A 21010-nucleotide genomic window follows, 5' to 3' on the forward strand; every position below is an offset into this window, starting at 1 on the left:
TGGCTGGTCAGGTGCAGAAGGGTTATTTTGAAAATAATGGTATTGTTATCACAGGTTGCATATCACATGCAATGAGAGAATCAATCTGGATTAAGTTGTTGAAGTAACTGTAATTGTGTGCATTTGTCCTGATTTCTTTTCTTGGTTTTGTAGTAGCTAATGCATCAGAGAGACCTGGAAGTTATGGCTGGAGTATCTACAGTGGTGTTAATAGGCAAAATAGATCATGGAAGCATGTACATGGATCTAGACACTGAGACACAAATTCATTAGAATATGTCAGATGTGAAATCATTCATCAAATTTAACATGTCACGTCAGATGTTATGCAATGTTTCAGAATGCTATTCTAGATGACCAGCACTCGTGTGACTGTCGATCCATACAGCGTTGCTTAAATACCAATTCAATTGAACAATAAACACAGATGGAACATAGGCTGACCGGTGACTCCCCCGTTCAGCATGAGTCCATATCCTTATCAATAATCAGAATATGATGTCCAACTTGTGTTTTTCTAGGTACTTGCTTAACCACTAGGTGACAGTGACGACCAAGAGAGGCAAGCGCTGAAGTGATTGCAAAAAAGGCTGCGTTTAGCACACGAACACTTGAGATGTATAGTATAGTGCTCTGCAGCATTAGGACATAGCCTTCGAGCTATACGCCCTCTGAGCATCATTTCTACTAAAAAAACGATACTGCCTGCTCACGAAATTATTGCAAGTGACCTGCACTTGTAATACATTGACTATCAGGAGAGGTTTTGAAGCTGACGAGGACAACATGAATTCCTTCTGGATACACACAATTTGGATACCGGGGTTCTTTTTATTCTTTGGATTTCAAGGTACGGGTTGCATTCTACTTGTTTTTTTTATATAATTATGTTGCTTTAGATTACCAGTCACATTCCTCTTTTCAGTTTTGAGTTACAGAGGAATCTCTTTTGTGTTCTTACGCCTGCTGAGCTTCTGCCTTTGAAGCTTTGATCGGCTAGATCTGGTGTCTTCTACTACTTATTATTTATCCCCCGTATTTATGATTTTCATCCTTGCCTATTTATTGCTCTCTTGACACAGTGTAGTTATGCACACATAGAGAACTAGGCTACACTTACACACACGCAGAGGGGGAGATATTGAAAAGTAGTTGACACCAAAATACGATTCAAAGTGAATGGGGTGGCGGAGGACACATTCAGTGGCGGGAGTTCATGGGAAATTGCTCAAGCCACAAGTTATTAAATTATTTCGTAAGTGACATGTCTGCGATGTCCCAGCTGAGTTTGAATCTTGTTGCAATCATTTTCTGTGCACCGCTTTGTGGTTATAGAATGAATGACACTCATGTCTGTCTGATTTTACTAGCTTTTGAAGCTGATGGCTTCATCTGCCACTGTAGCCTACTGAACATTGTACTTTGTGGGGCGATCTCACTGTAACTCAAGCATCAGACAGGTTGGGTGAAGTAGCAACGTGGTGCATTGTCAAGTGACTTAATTGATACAGTAACCTAAATAATGATACATAAGTGTCGAATATTTATTCAGGCCTTAGTTTACAAGTGGCGTTGCCTGAGAATACATTTGGGCTATAACGTCAGGGTTTGGCCGGTGTCGCCTTCATTATAAATAAGAATTTGTTCTTAACTGACTTGCCTAGTTTATTAAAAGGTAAAATAATAATAATCATAAAACAATTTTAAATTAAATAACAACGACCGTGGGGAAGAGTTGCCCAGCGAAGGACAGTGGAGGGGTTGAATGAACCAAGTGGGAGCTGGTTCATTCATCCCTAAATAGTATGATGCTATTGGGAATTAAGTCAGGACCCCTATTTTCACTGAGTCAGATCTTGGGTGCTGTGTCTCATTCGAGGGATGGAACCATTTGAGGGCAATGACCTCACCCCAATCACTGCCCTGGGGCATTTGGGTCTCCTTTAGACCAGAGGGAAGAGTTTACCTTACTGGCCCTCCAACCCACTTTCAGTAGCTTTCCATCTCCCAAACAGGGATCAACCAGGCCCATCCCTGCCTGGTTTCAGACAGCTTCTTGTGCTGGTATGTGCAATACAACATCTACACATAACACCAATAGGCCTCCATTTAACAGATTTCTGGTGTTGTATTAAGGTAATGTGACTCATGCCTGGGCACATCTCTGATGGCCTCATGGCAGCATCCCACTATTAACACTAATGTAGCAAATTCGATGGTTGGCCTGCACAGGATTTGAACCCACTACCTTGTGGCTCTCAGTCCAACTCCTTTTGTATGCTGTTGCCAAGAGGTTCAGTGTTTATTGCCATTGTGACATGACTAGTGAAATAATTTGGTAAATTGGGTGATTCTAAAAGGAGTTGTGTGTGCCGTTATGGTGTGCTGTCAAACCCAGCGCAGAAGTCAATTAACAACTCAATGGGGCTTAATTCGAAAATGGCTTTGAATGAAACCACAACATTCGGGGCTTCCAGCACCAACTTATGAAATGTTTAATATATTCTCTATGAAATGCAATGCATGATTCAGCCTTATCATGACAGCAGAATGTTATAAGCAACCGCCAGGGGCTGTCATGTGAGGTCTTCCTAACTCTAGCAGGACTCTACAGTGCAACCCTTTTACTCGCATATCTGCCTAAATATTTAGCTGTGCGACTTGTAATCTTATTTAGGAGCAACAGTGCGCCTAGAAAAATGAAAGATTCTAGCTTTAATATCCCAAATATTTTTCATTGTTCTCCTATATTTTCTTTGTGTGCGGCTCCATTTTTCAACTTAGGCTCACAGGTGCTCCTTGTAATAAAGGTCAGCGTAGAGCCCTCACTAGGTCTGTTTACATGGACCCACAGCAGGAGAGACACAGCAGCATTTAGACATTGATCTCCAACAGAACCCTGTATGCTTAACCAGTCTGGCCATGTCTCACGCCTTGGGGCGGTGTCACAGGTCGGTGGTGTCGACCACATCGGGCCCACCTCGCTGGCCCACTTTTCCTCTTCATCTAACTTTACCCTTCTTAGTGTATTAACATAATGCTCATTTGTTTAATGAATTGGGGTAGGCAGGGCAAGATGCTGCCCTAAATGCCAACTGTTCATTTCTCTGTGGAGATGGAGCCCCTTCTGAATACAGTGCAGCCAGCATGGTTAACTAGTAATGAAACTGCACCATAGATTACTATCGTAGTCAGGAGAAAGTCTAGTTTTTAGTATGGCTGCTTCATATAGCGTGTGTACTATGTTTGCTCTTCATAGAGCACATATACTGTTTGGGGCTTTCATAGTACTATATACACTATTAAACAAAAGTGGATTGTCCCCTTACATACTATACATTGAAAAAGAAACATGACTTTGCAGTTGAAAATAAGTTTGTCCTTGTGCCATGCATTGTCTTTCTTTCTTTTTTGGTTCATCCTTTTCTGATGGAAAGTATTAGGAACCTTGAGGTACAGAGTTGGTTAATGGTGTAGACGCTGTTAATCTTTTCTGAGGAAAAGAGATGGTATAGCAGAAATGGAGTAGGTTAGCTGTGGTTATAATTGATTTCTTCATCTTTTTCCAGTAATACAAATAATTGCCTTTCATGTGGTGATCAATGCACACTAGGCCCCTGGGAGGAACACGATTTTGAAATATGCTTATTTGAAGGAAAATAGTGCCATCGCCGTGGAAACAAGAGAATGATCCTTAAATAAAATCTGTTTGGAATGGACTCTAGGGCTGTCCCCAAAACAGCCTTGGACGGAGAACTAAGAAACATTACCCAATACCCATGAAATAAACCTCCTTCAGAATGTCAGGCGCATAGGGAATACACCCTCATTCAGAAATGAATTGTAAAGATTGATCTGAACAGTCCGATTAATTAATTAAATTGGAGGATTTGTATTGATGGCCTCTCTCGCCGGGCTTTTCACTGGAGTCCACGATGATCTCTCTTTGGGGACTAGTGATTTTCCTCCCCACTGTGGAGTCCACAGTCTCCCTCTATTTAAACTGATTCGACTGAATTGACTCCAGTGTGTTTTGTTGGGTCTTCCTGTATTCCAACCATGTCTCTGTGGTTGGTTGTAGGCAGGATGTGCTAGGCGTGTGAATGATGTAAATACTGTGCTGTGGCCATAGGAAGGGAGAGAGAGAGGGAAGCAGAGATAGGTTCTGAGTTGGGTCTGGAATAAGACACAATAGAGCGGAACCACAGCAATACACCTTTATACTCCCTCCGTGCCACCTCGCTTTCGTCCTCTTTAATGTCTGCAATGCTTCACTACTCAGAGCCCCATACCAGGAAAGTTACAATTAGCTCTGTGTTCCCTGTACAAGGCTTCTGGTGCCTGTGATCCTCCGGTACTTTGGTGTGAAACATGGATCGCTAACCGTAAGCATGGTGTGTGTTGGAGGGGCTTCTCTCCTCACCCCTCCAGGTTAGCACTACAGGACCTTGATGTGCTCAGTGGGGTTGTTGGTTTTCCAGAGTGCAGGCTAGGTGGGCGCAGGAGAAGAATCTGTGCACTTTGAAGAGGTTTGGAAATGAAAACTGCTTTATACTGAGGCTAAATACCCCTGACCTTTGGCATATAGGGCAGTGTTGTTGACTGCATTTAGGTTTATTACTATCAAAGTTTATTGTTAGTACACTGAATTTAGCTGACGTTTCCTTCACAAAGTGAAAGCATATAACACGTAACACTCACTGTGAATTCACAAGAAGGGCCGTAGCCAGGATCTGAGTTTTAGTGAGGTCCGGTAGGGGTGATATTTTAGCAGTTTTAATAGCTAATTTCCAACAATTCTACACATTTTGCCATGAGGTATGCCATTTTAATAGGATATATGAGTGAGGGGGACTAACAAAATCAATGGGGGCCCCCTGGAGGACAGGGCCCCTGGGCACGTGCCCAGCATGTCCGGTCAGTAATTCGGCCATGATTACTACAAGTTTAAATAGCTGGCTAGACAATTTATTCTAGATTGGTACATTACACTGACATGGACTTACAGTATTGGGTAAATGTCAGTGAGTGACATAACAAGAGGAAACTGCTTATGCACAGCCAAGTTTAGAAATAACATATTGTGCATTCTACTATTCTAACTCTCAACAGTAAGTTGAGATCCTGACTATTTAATTTTTCTTAATACTTTTTTTATTACAGAGGTCTGTACTTTGTTGTCCTCCACATATAGCTACGGCCCTGCTCACAAGCAACAAAGGTCAATGGCAAACAAACTGCCTATTCATGTAGACAATATAGTACAATGCTGTTGAGCAGCACACCAAAGCATGTAGCCATTTCATCAGAAGGTTGAAACGCATGAAAGCAACTGAAATGTCGAACTCCTAGACAAATAATTCCAAGAGGTTACATCAATTTCAAGCTCTCGCAAATATTTTTTTTTTATATACTCCACCGATGGCCATCTTTGGTCTTTTTGTTGTTGTTTCAAAAAAATATTTTTTTTCCTCCCTTTTTTTTAATTTGCCATTTTTTATGATTATACAGGTAAGACAGAACAGATAAAGGACAGAACACACACAGATCCCCTACCAAATCAAACCCCCCCATGCTCAAACAGAGCCCCACCCCAAAACCAGAATTAAAGCAGGCATGATATACAATGAGTAATATAATCAAATAGTAAAAACAAATACAAAGATAAAGTAAAAAAATTGTAAAAATTACGATACAAATTCTAATTTGGGTTGGTTTATGAAGTTGTGAAATTAGCTGGGTCCATGTCTTCTAGAAAGAATAGGAAAGGTTGCCAGATATTATAAAATGTAATTGCGGATTCCCTATCAGAGTAGCTTGAGATGTTGCATAACTTCCTTTATCCACTGGTTAAAAGCAGTAGGAAACTGATCCTTCCACTTAAATATTATAAGATGTCTAGCTAGAAGAGTAGTACATGCCAGCATTTTGCTCATTTAACTGTTTAGAGGGGCCTCATGTGGTGCCACTCCAAATAATGCAGTAAAGGTCTCTCCAGTATCTTAGAAAACGTCTCAAATTGATATCCAGAAATCGGTCAATTTCGGGCATTTCCAAAACATGTGTAATAAAGTAGTATGAGCCTGCTTATATCAGTCACAAGTGGGATCTATTTCTGGTCTAATCTTGTATAATTCTGCCTTTGACCAATGCAGATGATGAACTATTTTAAATTTAATTACAGCATGTCTTAGACATATAGATGAAGAATGTATTCTCTGAAGCATACTCTGCCAAGTTACGTCTGAAAATTGTTCACCTAAATCCTCTTCCCATTGCTTCTTAATAGAGGTCAGGGAATCCAGATCTGTGCGAGTTGAATATCTTATACAGTGAGGGAAAAAAGTATTTTATCCCCTGCTGATTTTGTACGTTTGCCCACTGACAAAGAAATTATCAGTCTATAATTGTAATGGTAGGTTTATTTGAACAGTGAGAGACAGAATAACAACAAAAAAATCCAGAAAAACGCATGTCAAAAATGTTATAAAATTATTTGGATTTTAATGAGAGATATAAGTATTTGACTCCTCTGCAAAACATGACTTAGTACTTGGTGGCAAAACCCTTGTTGGCAATCACAGAGGTCAGAGGTTTCTTGTAGTTGGCCACCAGGTTTGCACACATCTCAGGAGGGATTTTGTCCCACTCCTCGTTGCAGATCTTCTCCAAGTCATTAAGGTTTCGAGGCTGACGTTTGGGAACTCGAACCTTCAGCTCCCTCCACAGATTTTCTATGGGATTAAGGTCTGGAGACTGGCAGGCCACTCCAGGACCTTAATGTGCTTCTTCTTGAGCCACTCCTTTGTTGCCTTGGCCGTGTGTTTTGGGTCATTGTCATGCTGGAATACCCATCCACGACCCATTTTCAATGCCCTGGCTGAGGGAAGGAGGTTGTCACCCAAGATTTGACGGTACATGGCCCCGTCCATCGTCCCTTTGATGCGGTGAAGTTGTCCTGTCCCCTTAGCAGAAAAACACCCCCAAAGCATAATGTTTCCATCTCCATGTTTGACGGGGGGGGTGTTCTTGGGGTCATAGGCAGCACTATGACATTTTTTACATTTACATTTCAGTCATTTAGCAGACGCTCTTATCCAGAGCGACTTACAGTAGTGAATGCATACATTTCATACATTTTTTTCTCCGTACTGGCACCCCGTGGGAATCGAACCCACAACCCTGGCGTTGCAAACACCATGCTTTTCCAACTGAGCCACACGGGACAGTGGGGATGGTGTTCTTGGGGTCATAGGCAGCATTCCTCCTCCTCCAAACACGGCGAGTTGAGTTGATGCCAAAGAGCTCCATTTTGGTCTCATCTGACCACAACACTTTCACCCAGTTGTCCTCTGAATCATTCAGATGTTCATTGGCAAACTTCAGACAGGCATGTAATATGTGCTTTCTTGAGCAGGGGGACATTGCGGGCGCTGCAGGATTTCAGTCCTTCACGGCGTAGTGTGTTACCAATTGTTTTCTTGGTGACTATGGTCCCAGCTGCCTTGAGATCATTGACAATATCCTCCCGTGTAGTTATGGGCTGATTCCTCACCGTTCTCATTATCATTGCATCTCCACGAGGTGAGATCTTGCATGGAGCCCCAGGCCGAGGGAGATTGACAGTTCTTTTGTGTTTCTTCCATTTGCGAATAATCCCACCAATTGTTGTCACCTTCTCACCAAGCTGCTTGGCGATGGTCTTGTAGCCCATTCCAGCCTTGTGTAGGTCTACAATCTTGTCCCTGACATCCTTGGAGAGCTATTTGGTCTTGGCCATGGTGGAGCGTTTGGAATCTGATTGATTGATTGCTTCTGTGGACAGGTGTCTTTTATACAGGTAACAAACTGAGATTAGGAGCACTCCCTTTAAGAGTGTGCTCCTAATCTCAGCTCATTACCTGTATAAAAGACACCTGGGAGCCAGAAATCTTTCTGATTGAGAGGGGGTCAAATACTTATTTCCCTCATTTAAAATGCAAATCAATTTATAACATTTTTCACATGCGTTTTTCTGGATTTTTTTGTTGTTGTTATTCTGTCTCTCACTGTTCAAATAAACCTACCATTAAAATTATAGACTGATCATTTCTTTGTCAGTGGGCAAACGTACATAAACAGCAGGGGATCAAATACTTTTTTCCCTTGAGCGTATCTAAGGTGCACCCATGACCAGCTCGGAAACCAGATTGCATAGTGGAGAAGGTACAGTGGGATTCGAAATGGTCGGTGATCTGTTTGTTAACCTCTCTTGGGTACGTGGGACGCTACCGTCCCACCTGGCCAACATCCGGTGAAATTGCAGAGCACCAAATTCAAAAACAGAAATACTCATAATAAAAATTCATAAAACATACAAGTTTTATACATCGCCTTAAAGATTAACTTCTTGTTAATCCAACCGTTGTGTCAGATTTCAAAAAGGCTTTACAGCGAAAGCATTTCATGCGATTATCTGAGGACAGCGCCCAGCACACAAACAGTAACCAGCCAAGTAGAGGAGTCACAAAAGTCAGAAATAGCAATAAAATTAATCACTTACCTTTGATGATCTTCATATGGTTGCACTCACAAGACTCCGAGTTACCCAATAAATGTTTTTTTTTTTTTTCTCGATAAAGTCCCTCTTTATATCCAAAAACCTCAGTTTTGTTCAGTAATCCATTTGCTCAAAGGCAGTCACAAAAGCCAAATGAAAAATCCAAAAAGTATCAGTAAAGTTCGTAGAAACATGTTAAACGGTGTTTATAATCAATCCTCAGGTTGTTTTTAGTCATAATAATGAATAATATTTCAACCATACAATAGCTTGGTCAATATAAAAGGAAAAAAAAGAAAGGCACGCTCTCGGTCATGCGCAGCAAACAGGCCTGGGGTCTTTCCACTATCCACTCACTCAGTGGTCTTACTCCCTCATTTTTCAGAATACAAGCCTGAAACAATTTTCAAAGACTGTTGACATCTAGTGGAAGCCATAGGAAGTGCAATCTGAGTCCTAAGTCATTGGATACTGTATAGGCAGTCAATAGAAAACTACAAACATAAATCCATCCAGGAAGTGGGATTTTTTTTCTCCGGTTTTTGCCTGCCATATCAGTTCTGTTATACTCACAGACATTATTTTAACAGTTTTGGAAACTGTAGAGTGTTTTCTATCCAAATGCTTATATCCTAGCTTCTGGGCCTGAATAACAGGCAGTTTACTTTGGGCACGCTTTTCATCTGGAGGTGAAAATAGTGCCCCCTACCCTAGTGAGGTTAACTTGGCTTTTGAAGATTTTAGAAAGGCAGGGCAGGATGGATATAGGTCTATAACAGTTTGGGTCTAGAGTCTCTCCCCCTTTTGAAGAGGGGGATGACCGCGGCAGCTTTCCAATCTTTGGGGATCTCAGACAATACGAAAGAGAGGTTGAACATGCTAGTAATAGGGGTTGTAACAATTTCGGCGGATAATTTTAGAAAGAGAGGGTCCAGATTGTCTAGCCCAGCTTATTTGTAGGATCGAGATTTTGCAGAGCTTTCAGAACATCAGCTGTCTGGATTTGGGTGAAGGAGAAGCGGGGGGCGCTTGGGGAAGTTTCTGCAGGGGGTGCAGAGCTGTTGGCCAGGGTAGGGGTAGCCAGGTGGAGAGCATGGCCAGCTGTAGAAAAATACTTATTTAGATTTATCGGTGGGGACAGTGTTTCCTAGCCTCAGTGCAGTGGGCAGCTGGGAGGAAGTGCTCTTATTCTCCATGGACTTTACAGTGTCCCAAAACTATTTGGAATTAGTGCTACAGGATGCAAATTTCTGTTTTGACTGTGTATATTGGTTCCTGACTTCCCTGAAAAGCTGCATATCGCGGGATGTTTTTGCGCTGGTGAAGGGCAGTCAAGTCTGAAGTGAACCAAGGGCAATATCTGTTCTTAGTTCTAAATTCTTTGAATGGGGCATGCTTATTTAAGATGGTGAGGAAAGCACTTTTAAAGAGCCACCAAGCATCCTCTACTGACGGGATGAGGTCAGTATCCTTCCAGGATACCCGGGCCAGGTCGATTAGAAAGGCCTGCTTGCTGACGTGTTTAAGGGAGTGTTTGACAGTGATGAGTGGTTGCCGTTTCACCTCGGACCTATTACGGATGCAGGCAATGAGGCAGTGATTGTTGAGATCCTGGTTGAAGACAGCAGAGGTGTATTTAGAGGGCATGTTGGTCAGGATGATATCTATGAGGGTGCCCATGGTTACGGATTTAGGGTTGTACCTGGTAGGTTCCTTGATAATTTGTGTGAGATTGAGGGCATCTAGCTTAGATTGTAGGACGGACGGGGTGTTAAGCATATCCCAGTTTAGGTCACCTAACAGTACAAACTCTGAAGATAGATGGGGGGCAATCAATTCACATATGGTGTCCAGGGCACAGCTGGGGGCTGAGGGGGGTCTATAACAAGCGGCAACGGTGAGAGACTTATTTCTGGAAAGGTGGATTTTTAAAAGTAGAAGCTTGGAACGGAACTCTGCAGGCTATCTCTGCAGTAAATTGCAACTTCTCCCCCTTTGGCAGTTCTATCTTGTCGGAAAATATTATAGTTAGGGATGGAAATTTCAGGATTTTTGGTGGCCTTCCTAAGCCAGGATTCAGACACGGCTAGGACATCAGGGTTGGCGGAGTGTGCTAAAGTAATGAATAAAACAAACTTAGGGAGGAGGCTTCTGATGTTAACATGCATTAAACCAAGGCTTTTACGTTTACAGAAGTCAACAAATGAGAGCGCCTTGGGAAAAGGTGTGGTGCTGGGGGCTACAGGGCCTGGGTTAACCTCTACATCACCAGAGGAGGAGTAGGATAAGGGTACGGTTAAAAGATATAACAACTGGTCGTCTAGTGCGTTGGGGACAGAGAATAATAGGAGTCGATTTTTTGCCGTGGTAGAATAGATTCTGGGCATAATGTACAAACAAGAAGGGTATGGTAGGATGTGAGTACAGTGGAGGTAAACCTAGGCATTGAGTGACGATGAGAGCGGTTGCGTCTCTGGAGGCACCAGTTAAGCCAAGTGAGGTCTCCGCATGTGTGGAGGGTGTGACAAAATAACTATCTAAGGCATTTAGGGCGGGGCTGGAGGCTCTACAACCTCAGTAGAATATTCACATAACCTCGGTAGAATATTCACCTTTACAAAGGTCATCGCCTTATGGGTGTCTTTCTCCTGCCGTTGTATGTTATACGGAGCCGTGCAGGAAAAGCCACACCATATCTAACGTCAGTCTCTCCGTGGAGCAGACTCTTGACAACGTTGAAAGCGGCACGGTCACGACCAATGCTGGGGGCATAGTCTGGGAAGATAGCGATGGGTTCTCCGTTGCGTCGAAGTGGGATAAATTCTCTGGCACGACGAAGAACATCATCAATACAATCCTGATAGTAGTGTAGTTTAGCCACAAGTACGCAAGGTTTTCTGCCATGCTGTGAGCGGTCTACAAGGACGTCTTTATTCAATTTGAGGGCTTCCTTCAATAACTTTGAGACCGATGAAGTAGGGAATGGTTTGTCCGGCCAGGATGTCATTATCCCATTGCGCTCTAGCGGCTCCTTGTGGCGGGCCAGGGGCATGCACACTGACTTTGGTCGCCAGTTGTACTGTGTTTCCTCCCGACATATTGGTACGGCTAGCTTCCGGGTTTAGCGAGCAGTGTGTCAAGAAGCAGTGCGGCTTGGCAGGGTCATGTTTCGGAAGACACATGGCTCTCGACCTTCGCCTCTCCCGAGTCCGTACAGGAGTTGCAGTGATGGAACAAGACTGTAACTAACAATTGGAAATAACGAAATTGGGGAGAAAAAGGGGTAAAAAATACAAAAAATATATAACAAACCCAGACTAAACCCCCAAAGAGCAAGCAATGCAGGTGTAGAACACTCCTCTTACAGTGAGAATCATAATCACAATAACGATCATGCAAGTTGAAATCCACATATTTCATTTCTATCTGTTTGTTCTATGAGGGCAAACTGACATGCTGTATTCATCACGGCTGAAATAGGAGAATGGAGAAGCTATATGAATGCGTAGAGGGAATGCAAAATATACCCCATGCAAAAATGTAATACATTTATCTTCATACACAATGTTGGAATTCGGCAGATAGATACTATACTACTTATGTTTATATTGAAGTCCAACTAAGGAGGTTTTTCTTCCTTTCGTCTTTCACTTGCTTGTATAGAAGTAGTGTACCACTGTTGTAATTAAGACAGCAATACTCCTTCTGTGCATGTCTTGAACAAGTCCGTCTGTTCCTGACCTCTATAACCAGCCTACTCTGCCACTCTGCTGCATTTTTAATCAACGCAATGCTAAGTACATTTTTGCCCAGCTGTTTGCTGTCTGGCTGGGTGAGGATGTTGTTGGTGTGTCTTACAGGCACTTAGGTTTCATCAGGAGAAAGGATATATTAAGGGACATATGTTTCTGTTTGGTACCTGTGCTAATATGTATCTTTCTCTCAGCCTTTGTTTTACCAGTCCTCTCTACAACACCTGGCATACTTAATACATCTAGACGTTCCGCTAGCGGAACACCTGCTCCAATATCCAATGATAGGCGTGGCGCGAATTACAAATTCCTCAAAAATACAAAAACTTCAATTTTTCAAACATATGACTATTTCACAGCATTTTAAAGACAAGACTCTCCTTTATCTAACCACACTGTCCGATTTCAAAAAGGCTTTACAGCGAAAGCAAACCATTAGATTATGTCAACAGAGTACCAAGCCAGAAATAATCAGACACCCATTATTTCAAGCTAGCATATAATGTCACAAAAACCCAGAAGACAGCTAAATGCAGCACTAACCTTTGATGATCTTCATCAGATGACACACCTAGGACATTATGTTATACAATACATGCATGTTTTGTTCAATCAAGTTCATATTTATATCAAAAAACAGCTTTTTACATTAGCATGTGACGTTCAGAACTAGCATACCCCCCGCAAACTTCCGGGGAATTTGCTAACAATTTACTAAATTACTCACGATAAACGTTCACAAAAAGCATAACAATTATTTTAAGAATTATAGATACAGAACTCCTCTACGCACTCGATATGTCCGATTTTAAAATAGCTTTTTGGTGAAAGCACATTTTGCAATATTCTAAGTACATAGCCCAGCCATCACGGGCTAGCTATTTAGACACCCGGCAAGTTTAGTCTTCACCAAAATCAGATTTACTATTATAAAAGTTTGATTACCTTTTGTTGTCTTCGTCAGAATGCACTCCCAGGACTGCTACTTCAATAACAAATGTTGGTTTGGTCCAAAATAATCCATCGTTATATCCGAATAGCGGCGTTTTGTTCGTGCGTCCCAGACACTATCCGAAATGGTAAATCAGGGTCGTGCGCATGGCGCAATTCGTGACAAAAAAATTCTAAATATTCCATTACCGTACTTCGAAGCATGTTAACCGCTGTTTAAAATCAATTTTTATGCAATTTATCTCGTAAAAAAGCGATAATATTCCGACCGGGAATCTCCTTTTCGGCAAACAGAGGAAAAATCACAAAGACGGGGGCGGCCAGGGCACACGCCTAAGCCCACAGTCCCTTGATCGGCCACTTGAGAAAGGCGATAATGTGTTTCAGCCTGGGGCTGGGATGACGACATTCAGGTTTTTCCCGGGCTCTGAGCGCCCATGGAAGACGTAGGAAGTGTCACGTTAGAGCAGAGATCCTTTGTAAAAGATAGAGATGGCAAAGAAGTTCAAGAAATGGTCAGACAGGCCACTTCCTGTAAAGGAATCTCTCAGGTTTTGACCTGCCATTTGAGTTCTGTTATACTCACAGACACCATTCAAACAGTTTTAGAAACTTTGGAGTGTTTTCTATCCAAAGCCAATAATTATATGCATATTCTAGTTACTGGGCAGGAGTAGTAACCAGATTAAATCGGGTACGTTTTTTTATCCAGCCGTGAAAATACTGCCCCCTAGCCATAACAGGTTAAGTGTGCTTCAGTGACTCCAGAATAGGGTCGGAAACATATTTCATCTATCAGGTTCCAGCTCACTACCAGAGTGTAGTTTTTACAACTTTAAGATATCAAAACACTCTTTCAATGGAGGACTTAAAACACAGCTTGTTTCTCAGACCACATACTCCATTTTGTCTCTTTATAATGTTTGACAAACACTTCCTTGGCTCCATTTCTTGAGTTCCAAGCCTTCTGATTTTATCTTGGCTGTACTGTCAGATGCACATCTCCAACATTCCTGGAAGACGGTGATCTATTTTTTCCAGCGACGGGTGATCATTCAAATTGGAATTGATTCTGGCACACTAAAGCTATTTATATCCACGTGTAGCTAGTAAATGTCAGTGACCCGATTCAGGAAACTAGGCGTATGTCGTAAGTCATGACTTCATAGGAGAGCCGTCTGAACATAAAAAATTGTTTTTAATCAAAATGCGTTTTTTGGCAGAAATGCCTTCTTGAACATGTGAACTTTCATGTGCCTTAATAACAAACCTTTATTCCATTTGTAAATATGAATAAAGTTCTTAAATTACGAGCCTAGTTGGTATAGCCAAAGAAAAAGTCAATGACCTTTCCACTAGCCTTGATTGGCTGAGATGGTGAGCGGGCTGGACATGCCGAGAGATGAGTTTCAGATTGGTCTGCGGTGTAGCATCTTGTGTCTATAAAATCAGCTGCTCTTTATGCATAGATAATCCTTTCTACTGTAGTTTTTTCAAAAGATATAACGTTTGCCATGGAGAACTGCAAATATGTTGCTACTGCTCTCAATAACATTGCTGCCCTGAATTTATCAGTGGGAAAAAGTTTTGATGGAGTACTTTCTGGAGGACGATCGTGCCATGCTGACTCTCTCTGACACTGAAAATGAATCAGACGATGAGGAAATCCCTGATTTAGGTAAAAACATTTTTAATTGAAGAAGACATTGTAGAGATTTCTGATGACAGTGATGGGGAAGAAACGACAACTGGTGCTGGCGACAACACCTGACTCCGTACCTGACTCCGTACAGATCAAGCAGTACCAGCACTTCAGGTAAAAATACTTTTCATTGCATTGTATGAGGTTATTCTTCTTATCTAAACTTGGGAGGTGAATTGATGTTGTAATGTCTTCAGATTTGTTGTTGTTGTTATTCCCTGTTTTACAGCTTCGGTGCTTTGGAACCTGGTGTTGTCGCCAAGGAGCGTTTGGACTGTCGGGACCAGGTTTCAGCTGCTGCGCAACGCTGACATCCTTCCTCCCATAGATGGTCTGCCTGTACAAGCACCACCTGGACTGGACACAGCTAGACAAACTTAACTTTTTGAGAAGATCAGGGAGTTTTGCAATGAAGAGGCTACGGACATCACATGCCCTGCACCAAAGTCAAGGGCAGGACAGAAACAGGCTCTCTCCTAACACACATGGCATACGTTGCTGCTACTATTAATTATTTTAATTATCCTGCTGCTGAGCCACTTTACCCCAATTGTATGCATATAACTACTTCATCTATCACTGATATCGTTATTGATATTCTTCTTGTACATACTGTATATGATTTTATTTATATTGACACTATCTATTTCTGATATTGCTACTATGCAAGTAACCATTTGGCTGTACCATTTACACCTTATGTAGAGACCCATCCACTTAGCAAGACTAATCAATATTCATTTTATATATCAATATTTTGTTATATGTGGTCGTAACATGATTTTGTGACATACCACAACAATATCGTGACCGTATCAAGTGTCCACCACATGGCGCATGCATCTGTTTATGTACTGTACATGTGCACCTCACTCAGGTTTCAACTCAGGTTGAATGGCCTTAACTTACAGTTGAAGTCGGAAGTTTACATACACCTTAGCCAAATACATTTAAACTCAGTTTTTCACAATTCCTGACATTTAATCCTAGTAAAAATCCAGTTAGGATCACCACTTTATTTTAAGAATGAAATGTCAGAATAATAGTTGAGAGAATGATTTATTTAATTCCCAGTGGGTCAGAAGTTTACATGCACTCAATCAGTATTTGGTAGCATTGCCTTTAAATTGTTTAACTTGGGTCAAACATTTCGGGTAGCCTTCCACAAGCTTCCCACAATAAGTTGGGTGGATTTTGGCCCATTCCTCCTGATAGAGCTGGTGTAACTGAGTCAGGTTTGTAGGCCTCCTTGCTCGCCCACGCTTTTTCAGTTCTGCCCACACATTTTCTATGGGATTGAGGTCAGGGCTTTGTGATGGCCACTCCAATACCTTGACTTTGTTGTCCTTAAGCCATTTTGCCACAACTGTGGAAGTATGCTTGGGGTCATTGTCCATTTGGAAGACCCATTTGTGACCAAGCTTTAACTTCCTGACTGATGTCTTGAGATGTTGCTTCAATATATCCACATCATTTTCCTTTCTCATATGCCATCTATTTTGTGAAGTGCACCAGTTCCTCCTGCAGCAAAGCACCCCCACAACATGATGCTGCCACCCCCGTGCTTCACAGTTGGGATGGTGTTCTTCGGCCTGCAAGCCTCCCCCATTTTCCTCCAAACATAACGATGGTCATTATGGCCAAACAATTCTATTTTTGTTTCATCAGACCAGAGGACATTTCTCCAAAAAGTACGATCTTTGTCCCCGTGTGCAGTTGCAAACCGTAGTCTGGCTTTTTTATGGCGGTTTTGGAGCAGTGGCTACTTCCTTGCTGAGCGGCCTTTCAGGTTATGTAGATATAGGACTCATTTTACTGTGGATATAGATACTTTTGTACCTGTTTCCTCCAGCATCTTCACAAGGTCCTTTGCTGTTGTTCTGTGATTGATTTGCACTTTCGCACACCAAAGTAGGTTAATCTCTAGGAGACAGAACGTGTCTCCTTCCTGAGCGGTATGACGACTGCGTGGTCCCATGGTGTTTATACTTGCGTACTATTGTTTGTACAGATTAACGTGGTACCTTCAGGCATTTGGAAATTGCTCCCAAGGATGAACCAGACTTGTGGAGGTCTACAAATTTTTTTCTGAGGTGTTTGCTGATTTCTTTTGATTTTTCCAATGATGTCAAGCAAAGAGGCACTGAGTTTGAAGGTAGGCCTTGAAATACATCTACAGGTACACCTCCAATTGACTCAAATGATGTCAATTAGCCTATCAGAAGCTTCTAATGCCATCATATCATTTTCTGGAATTTTCCAAGCTGTTTAAAGGCACAGTCAACTTAGTGTATGTCAACTTCTGACCCACTGGAATTGTGATACAATGAATTACAAGTGAAATAATCTGTCTGTAAACAATTGTTGGAAAAATGACTTGTCATGCACAAAGTAATGTCCTAACCAACTTACCAAAACTATAGTTTGTTAACAAGAAATTTGTGGAGTGGTTGAAAAACAAGTTTTAATGACTCCAACCAAAGTGTATGTAAAATTCCAAATTCAACTGTATGTATTGAATACTTTTTTTATAAGTGTGTGTGTAACAGTATATAAAGTATGCTAATGTACTGGTGCGAAGTGTCAGGTGCGTCGTAGAAAGTGGATCAAGGCGCAGCGGGTATCGTGCTCATCTTCTTTTATTTCTATAAGTGAACACTTAGATTTATTTTGTTTATGTCAACCAACAGTTCCGTAAGGACACAAGGGCTATACGAAAAACAACTACCCACAAACACAAGAGAAAATAAACCCACTTAAATATGGCCTCCAATTAAAAGCAACGACAACCAGCTGCTTCTAATTGGAGGTCGTTCCCAAAACTAACATAGAAATAGAAAAACTAGAAAACCCACATAGAAATAGAAAACATACACACAAAACAAACACCCCCTGCCACGCCGTGACCAAACTACAATAACAAATAACTCATTTTACTGGTCAGGACGTGACATGAAGGCATTTGGGCAGTAGTGTAAAGTACTCAACAAATACTTTAAAGTACTACTTACTTTTTTCGGGGTATCTGTACTTTACTTAACTATTTTTATTTTTCGCAACTTTTACTTCACTACATTCCGAATGAAAAGAATGTACTTTCTACTCCATACATTTTCCCTGACACCCAAAAGTACATTTTTGACAGGACAATAGTCCAATTCACACACTTACGTATCAAGAGAACATCCCTGGTCATCCCTACTCCATTTGATCTGGTAGACTCACTAAACACAAATGCTTCATTTGTAAATTATGTCTGAGTGTTGGAGTGTGCCCCTGGCTATCCATCTGTAAAAAAATATATATACTGCTCAAAAAAATAAAGGGAACACTTAAACAACACATCCTAGATCTGAATGAAAGAAATCATCTTATTAAATACTTTTTTCTTTACATAGTTCAATGTGCTGACAACAAAATCACACAAAAATAATCAATGGAAATCCAATTTATCAATCCATGGAGGTCTGGATTTGGAGTCACACTCAAAATTAAAGTGGAAAACCACACTACAGGCTGATCCAACTTTGATGTAATGTCCTTAAAACAAGTAAAAATGAGGCTCAGTAGTGTGTGTGGCCTCCACGTGCCTGTATGACCTCCCTACAACACCTGGGCATGCTCCTGATGAGGTGGCGGATGGTCTCCTGAGGGATCTCCTCCCAGACCTGGACTAAAGCATCCGCCAACTCCTGGACAGTCTGTGGTGCAACGTGGCGTTGGTGGATGGAGCAAGACATGATGTCCCAGATGTGCTCAATTGGATTCAAGTCTGGGGAACGGGCGGACCAGTCCATAGCATCAATGCCTTCCTCTTGCAGGAACTGCTGACACACTCCAGCCACATGAGGTCTAGCATTGTCTTGCATTAGGACGAACCCAGGGCCAACTGCACCAGCACATGGTCTCACAAGGGGTCTGAGGATCTCATCTCGGTAACTAATGGCAGTCAGGCTACCTCTGGCGAGCACATGGAGGGCTGTGCGGCCCCCCAAAGAAATGCCACCCCACACCATGACTGACCCACCGCCAAACCGGTCATGCTGGAGGATGTTGCAGGCAGCAGAACGTTCTCCACGGCGTCTCCAGACGTTGTCATGTCTGTCACGTGCTCAGTGTGAACCTGCTTTCATCTGTGAAGAGCACAGGGCGCCAGTGGCGAATTTGCCAATCTTGGTGTTCGCTGGCAAATGCCAAACGTCCTGCACGGTGTTAGGCTGTAAGCACAACCCCCACCTGTGGACTTCGGGCCCTCATACCACCCTCATGGAGTCTGTTTCTGACCGTTTGAGCAGACACATGCACATTTGTGGCCTGCTGGAGGTCATTTTGCAGGGCTCTGGCAGTGCTCCTCCTGCTCCTCCTTGCACAAAGGCGGAGGTAGCGGTCCTGCTGCTGGTTTTTTGCCCTCCTACGGCCTCCTCCACGTCTCCTGATGTACTGGCCTGTCTCCTGGTAGCGCCTCCATGCTCTGGACACTACGCTGACAGACACAGCAAACCTTCTTGCCACAGCTCGCATTGATGTGCCATCCTGGATGAGCTGCACTACCTGAGCCACTTGTGTGGGTTGTAGACTCCGTCTCATGCTACCACTAGAGTGAAAGCACCGCCAGCATTCAAAAGTGACCAAAACATCAGCTAGGAAGCATAGGAACTGAGAAGTGGTCTGTGGTCCCCACCTGCAGAACCACTCCTTTATTGGGGGTGTCTTGCTAATTGCCTATAATTTCCACCTGTTGTCTATTCCATTTGCACAACAGCATGTGAAATTTATTGTCAATCAGTGTTGCTTCCTAAGTGGACAGTTTGATTTCACAGAAGTGTGATTGACTTGGAGTTACATTGTGTTGTTTAAGTGTTCCCTTTATTTTTTTGAGCAGTGTATATATACAAATCAAAAATGTGCCATCTGGTTTAATATAAGTAATTTGAAATGATTTGTACTTATACTCAAGTATGACAATTTAGTACTTTTTCCACCACTGGATGTAGCTGGGGGTTAAAGCATTTATTTCATAGGACCCATCAATTTAGTATTTCTGGGTAAGTGTCATCTAATATTTATAAAAGATGTTTATCTGGACACTTTGTTTACCTGGAATTTTTCCTTATTGTAGGCTACTATCACTTTTAGTCTTAATCTTTAATAACCTTCTCAGATGGGTGGGGCTGGTTTAAGAGGGTGTGAACAATGCTGAATGGGTGTAGACAAAGGAGAGCTCTCCAGTAGGTACCAAAACATTCAAAGGCCCTTTTCTCAAAAATGAGTTTACAAGTTTATCAACATTCAAAGCAGATTTAATTTCCCATTGTTCCTCAAAAATGCAATGTATGATAAACCATTTTGTAGCTCTGAGTCTACTTTTACCCAATGTAAAAAAAACTATTTCAAATGTTGCCACAAAACCGATTTGAGCCGGTCAGAAACAATTGTTATTAATCTCTAGATTATTAACGATACAAAATGTCTCGACATTTTAGGGTGTGGCGAACCTTGCAGGGAAGCAATTTGTCTCTGTTTACTCAAAGCTCTGTAATTAAGATTTGCTTCATAAATGTAACAATTGAACCATTTCAGACCACGGTTTCCCTCGTTATATACTATAAGAAACAACCACTGACAGACAGACAATGCTGTCTTGGTGAGTGTTCTGTTTGCAATATTTAGACTCTGAGCTTTAGAGAGTTATAATGAACCTGAGGCTTTTAGTTTTAGTTCTGTATCCAGTCTTTCCACCAGCCAGACAGCATGTTGGTTTGACATGAGTTCAGCAGGGAGTGTTTTCTATTTTCTTGTTTATCAAGGTGCCTAGCCTATTCTCTGGAGATTTCAGATTTAATTAGAGGAAATTACACTTTGTAATTTTCATTAGTAGCTTTTCCGCTTTGAGTTCAGTTGTAGAAAAAATGGTGGTAAGCTCTGTTTTCCTCAAACTTGATCTTGTTACCAGTCCGATAATGAATCACCAAATCCCAATGCACTAATGGAATTAGATTACTATTGCGTAAAGAACAGTGAGACACACACTGCCTGCCATTGTAAAGGGACCTGAGCTGTGGTAAT

At 41.9% G+C, this 21010-nt stretch overlaps 1 protein-coding gene across 1 annotated transcript in view; it reads left to right on the top strand.

Annotated features, from left to right (window-relative positions):
* The first annotated feature begins 607 nt into the window (after positions 1 to 607).
* Positions 608 to 21010, top strand: part of LOC106612642 (limbic system-associated membrane protein) — a 510786-nt gene continuing 490383 nt past the window's right edge. Inside the window, exon 1 of the mRNA XM_014213995.3 lies at positions 608 to 850. Within this exon, the coding sequence (XP_014069470.1) occupies positions 787 to 850 (64 nt within the window). The 5' untranslated portion in view covers positions 608 to 786. The remainder of the gene's footprint in view (positions 851 to 21010) is intronic.

The sequence above is a fragment of the Salmo salar genome, chromosome 09 (assembly GCF_965601325.2).
Source record: "Salmo salar chromosome 09, fSalSal1, whole genome shotgun sequence".
Classification (NCBI taxonomy): domain Eukaryota; kingdom Metazoa; phylum Chordata; class Actinopteri; order Salmoniformes; family Salmonidae; genus Salmo; species Salmo salar.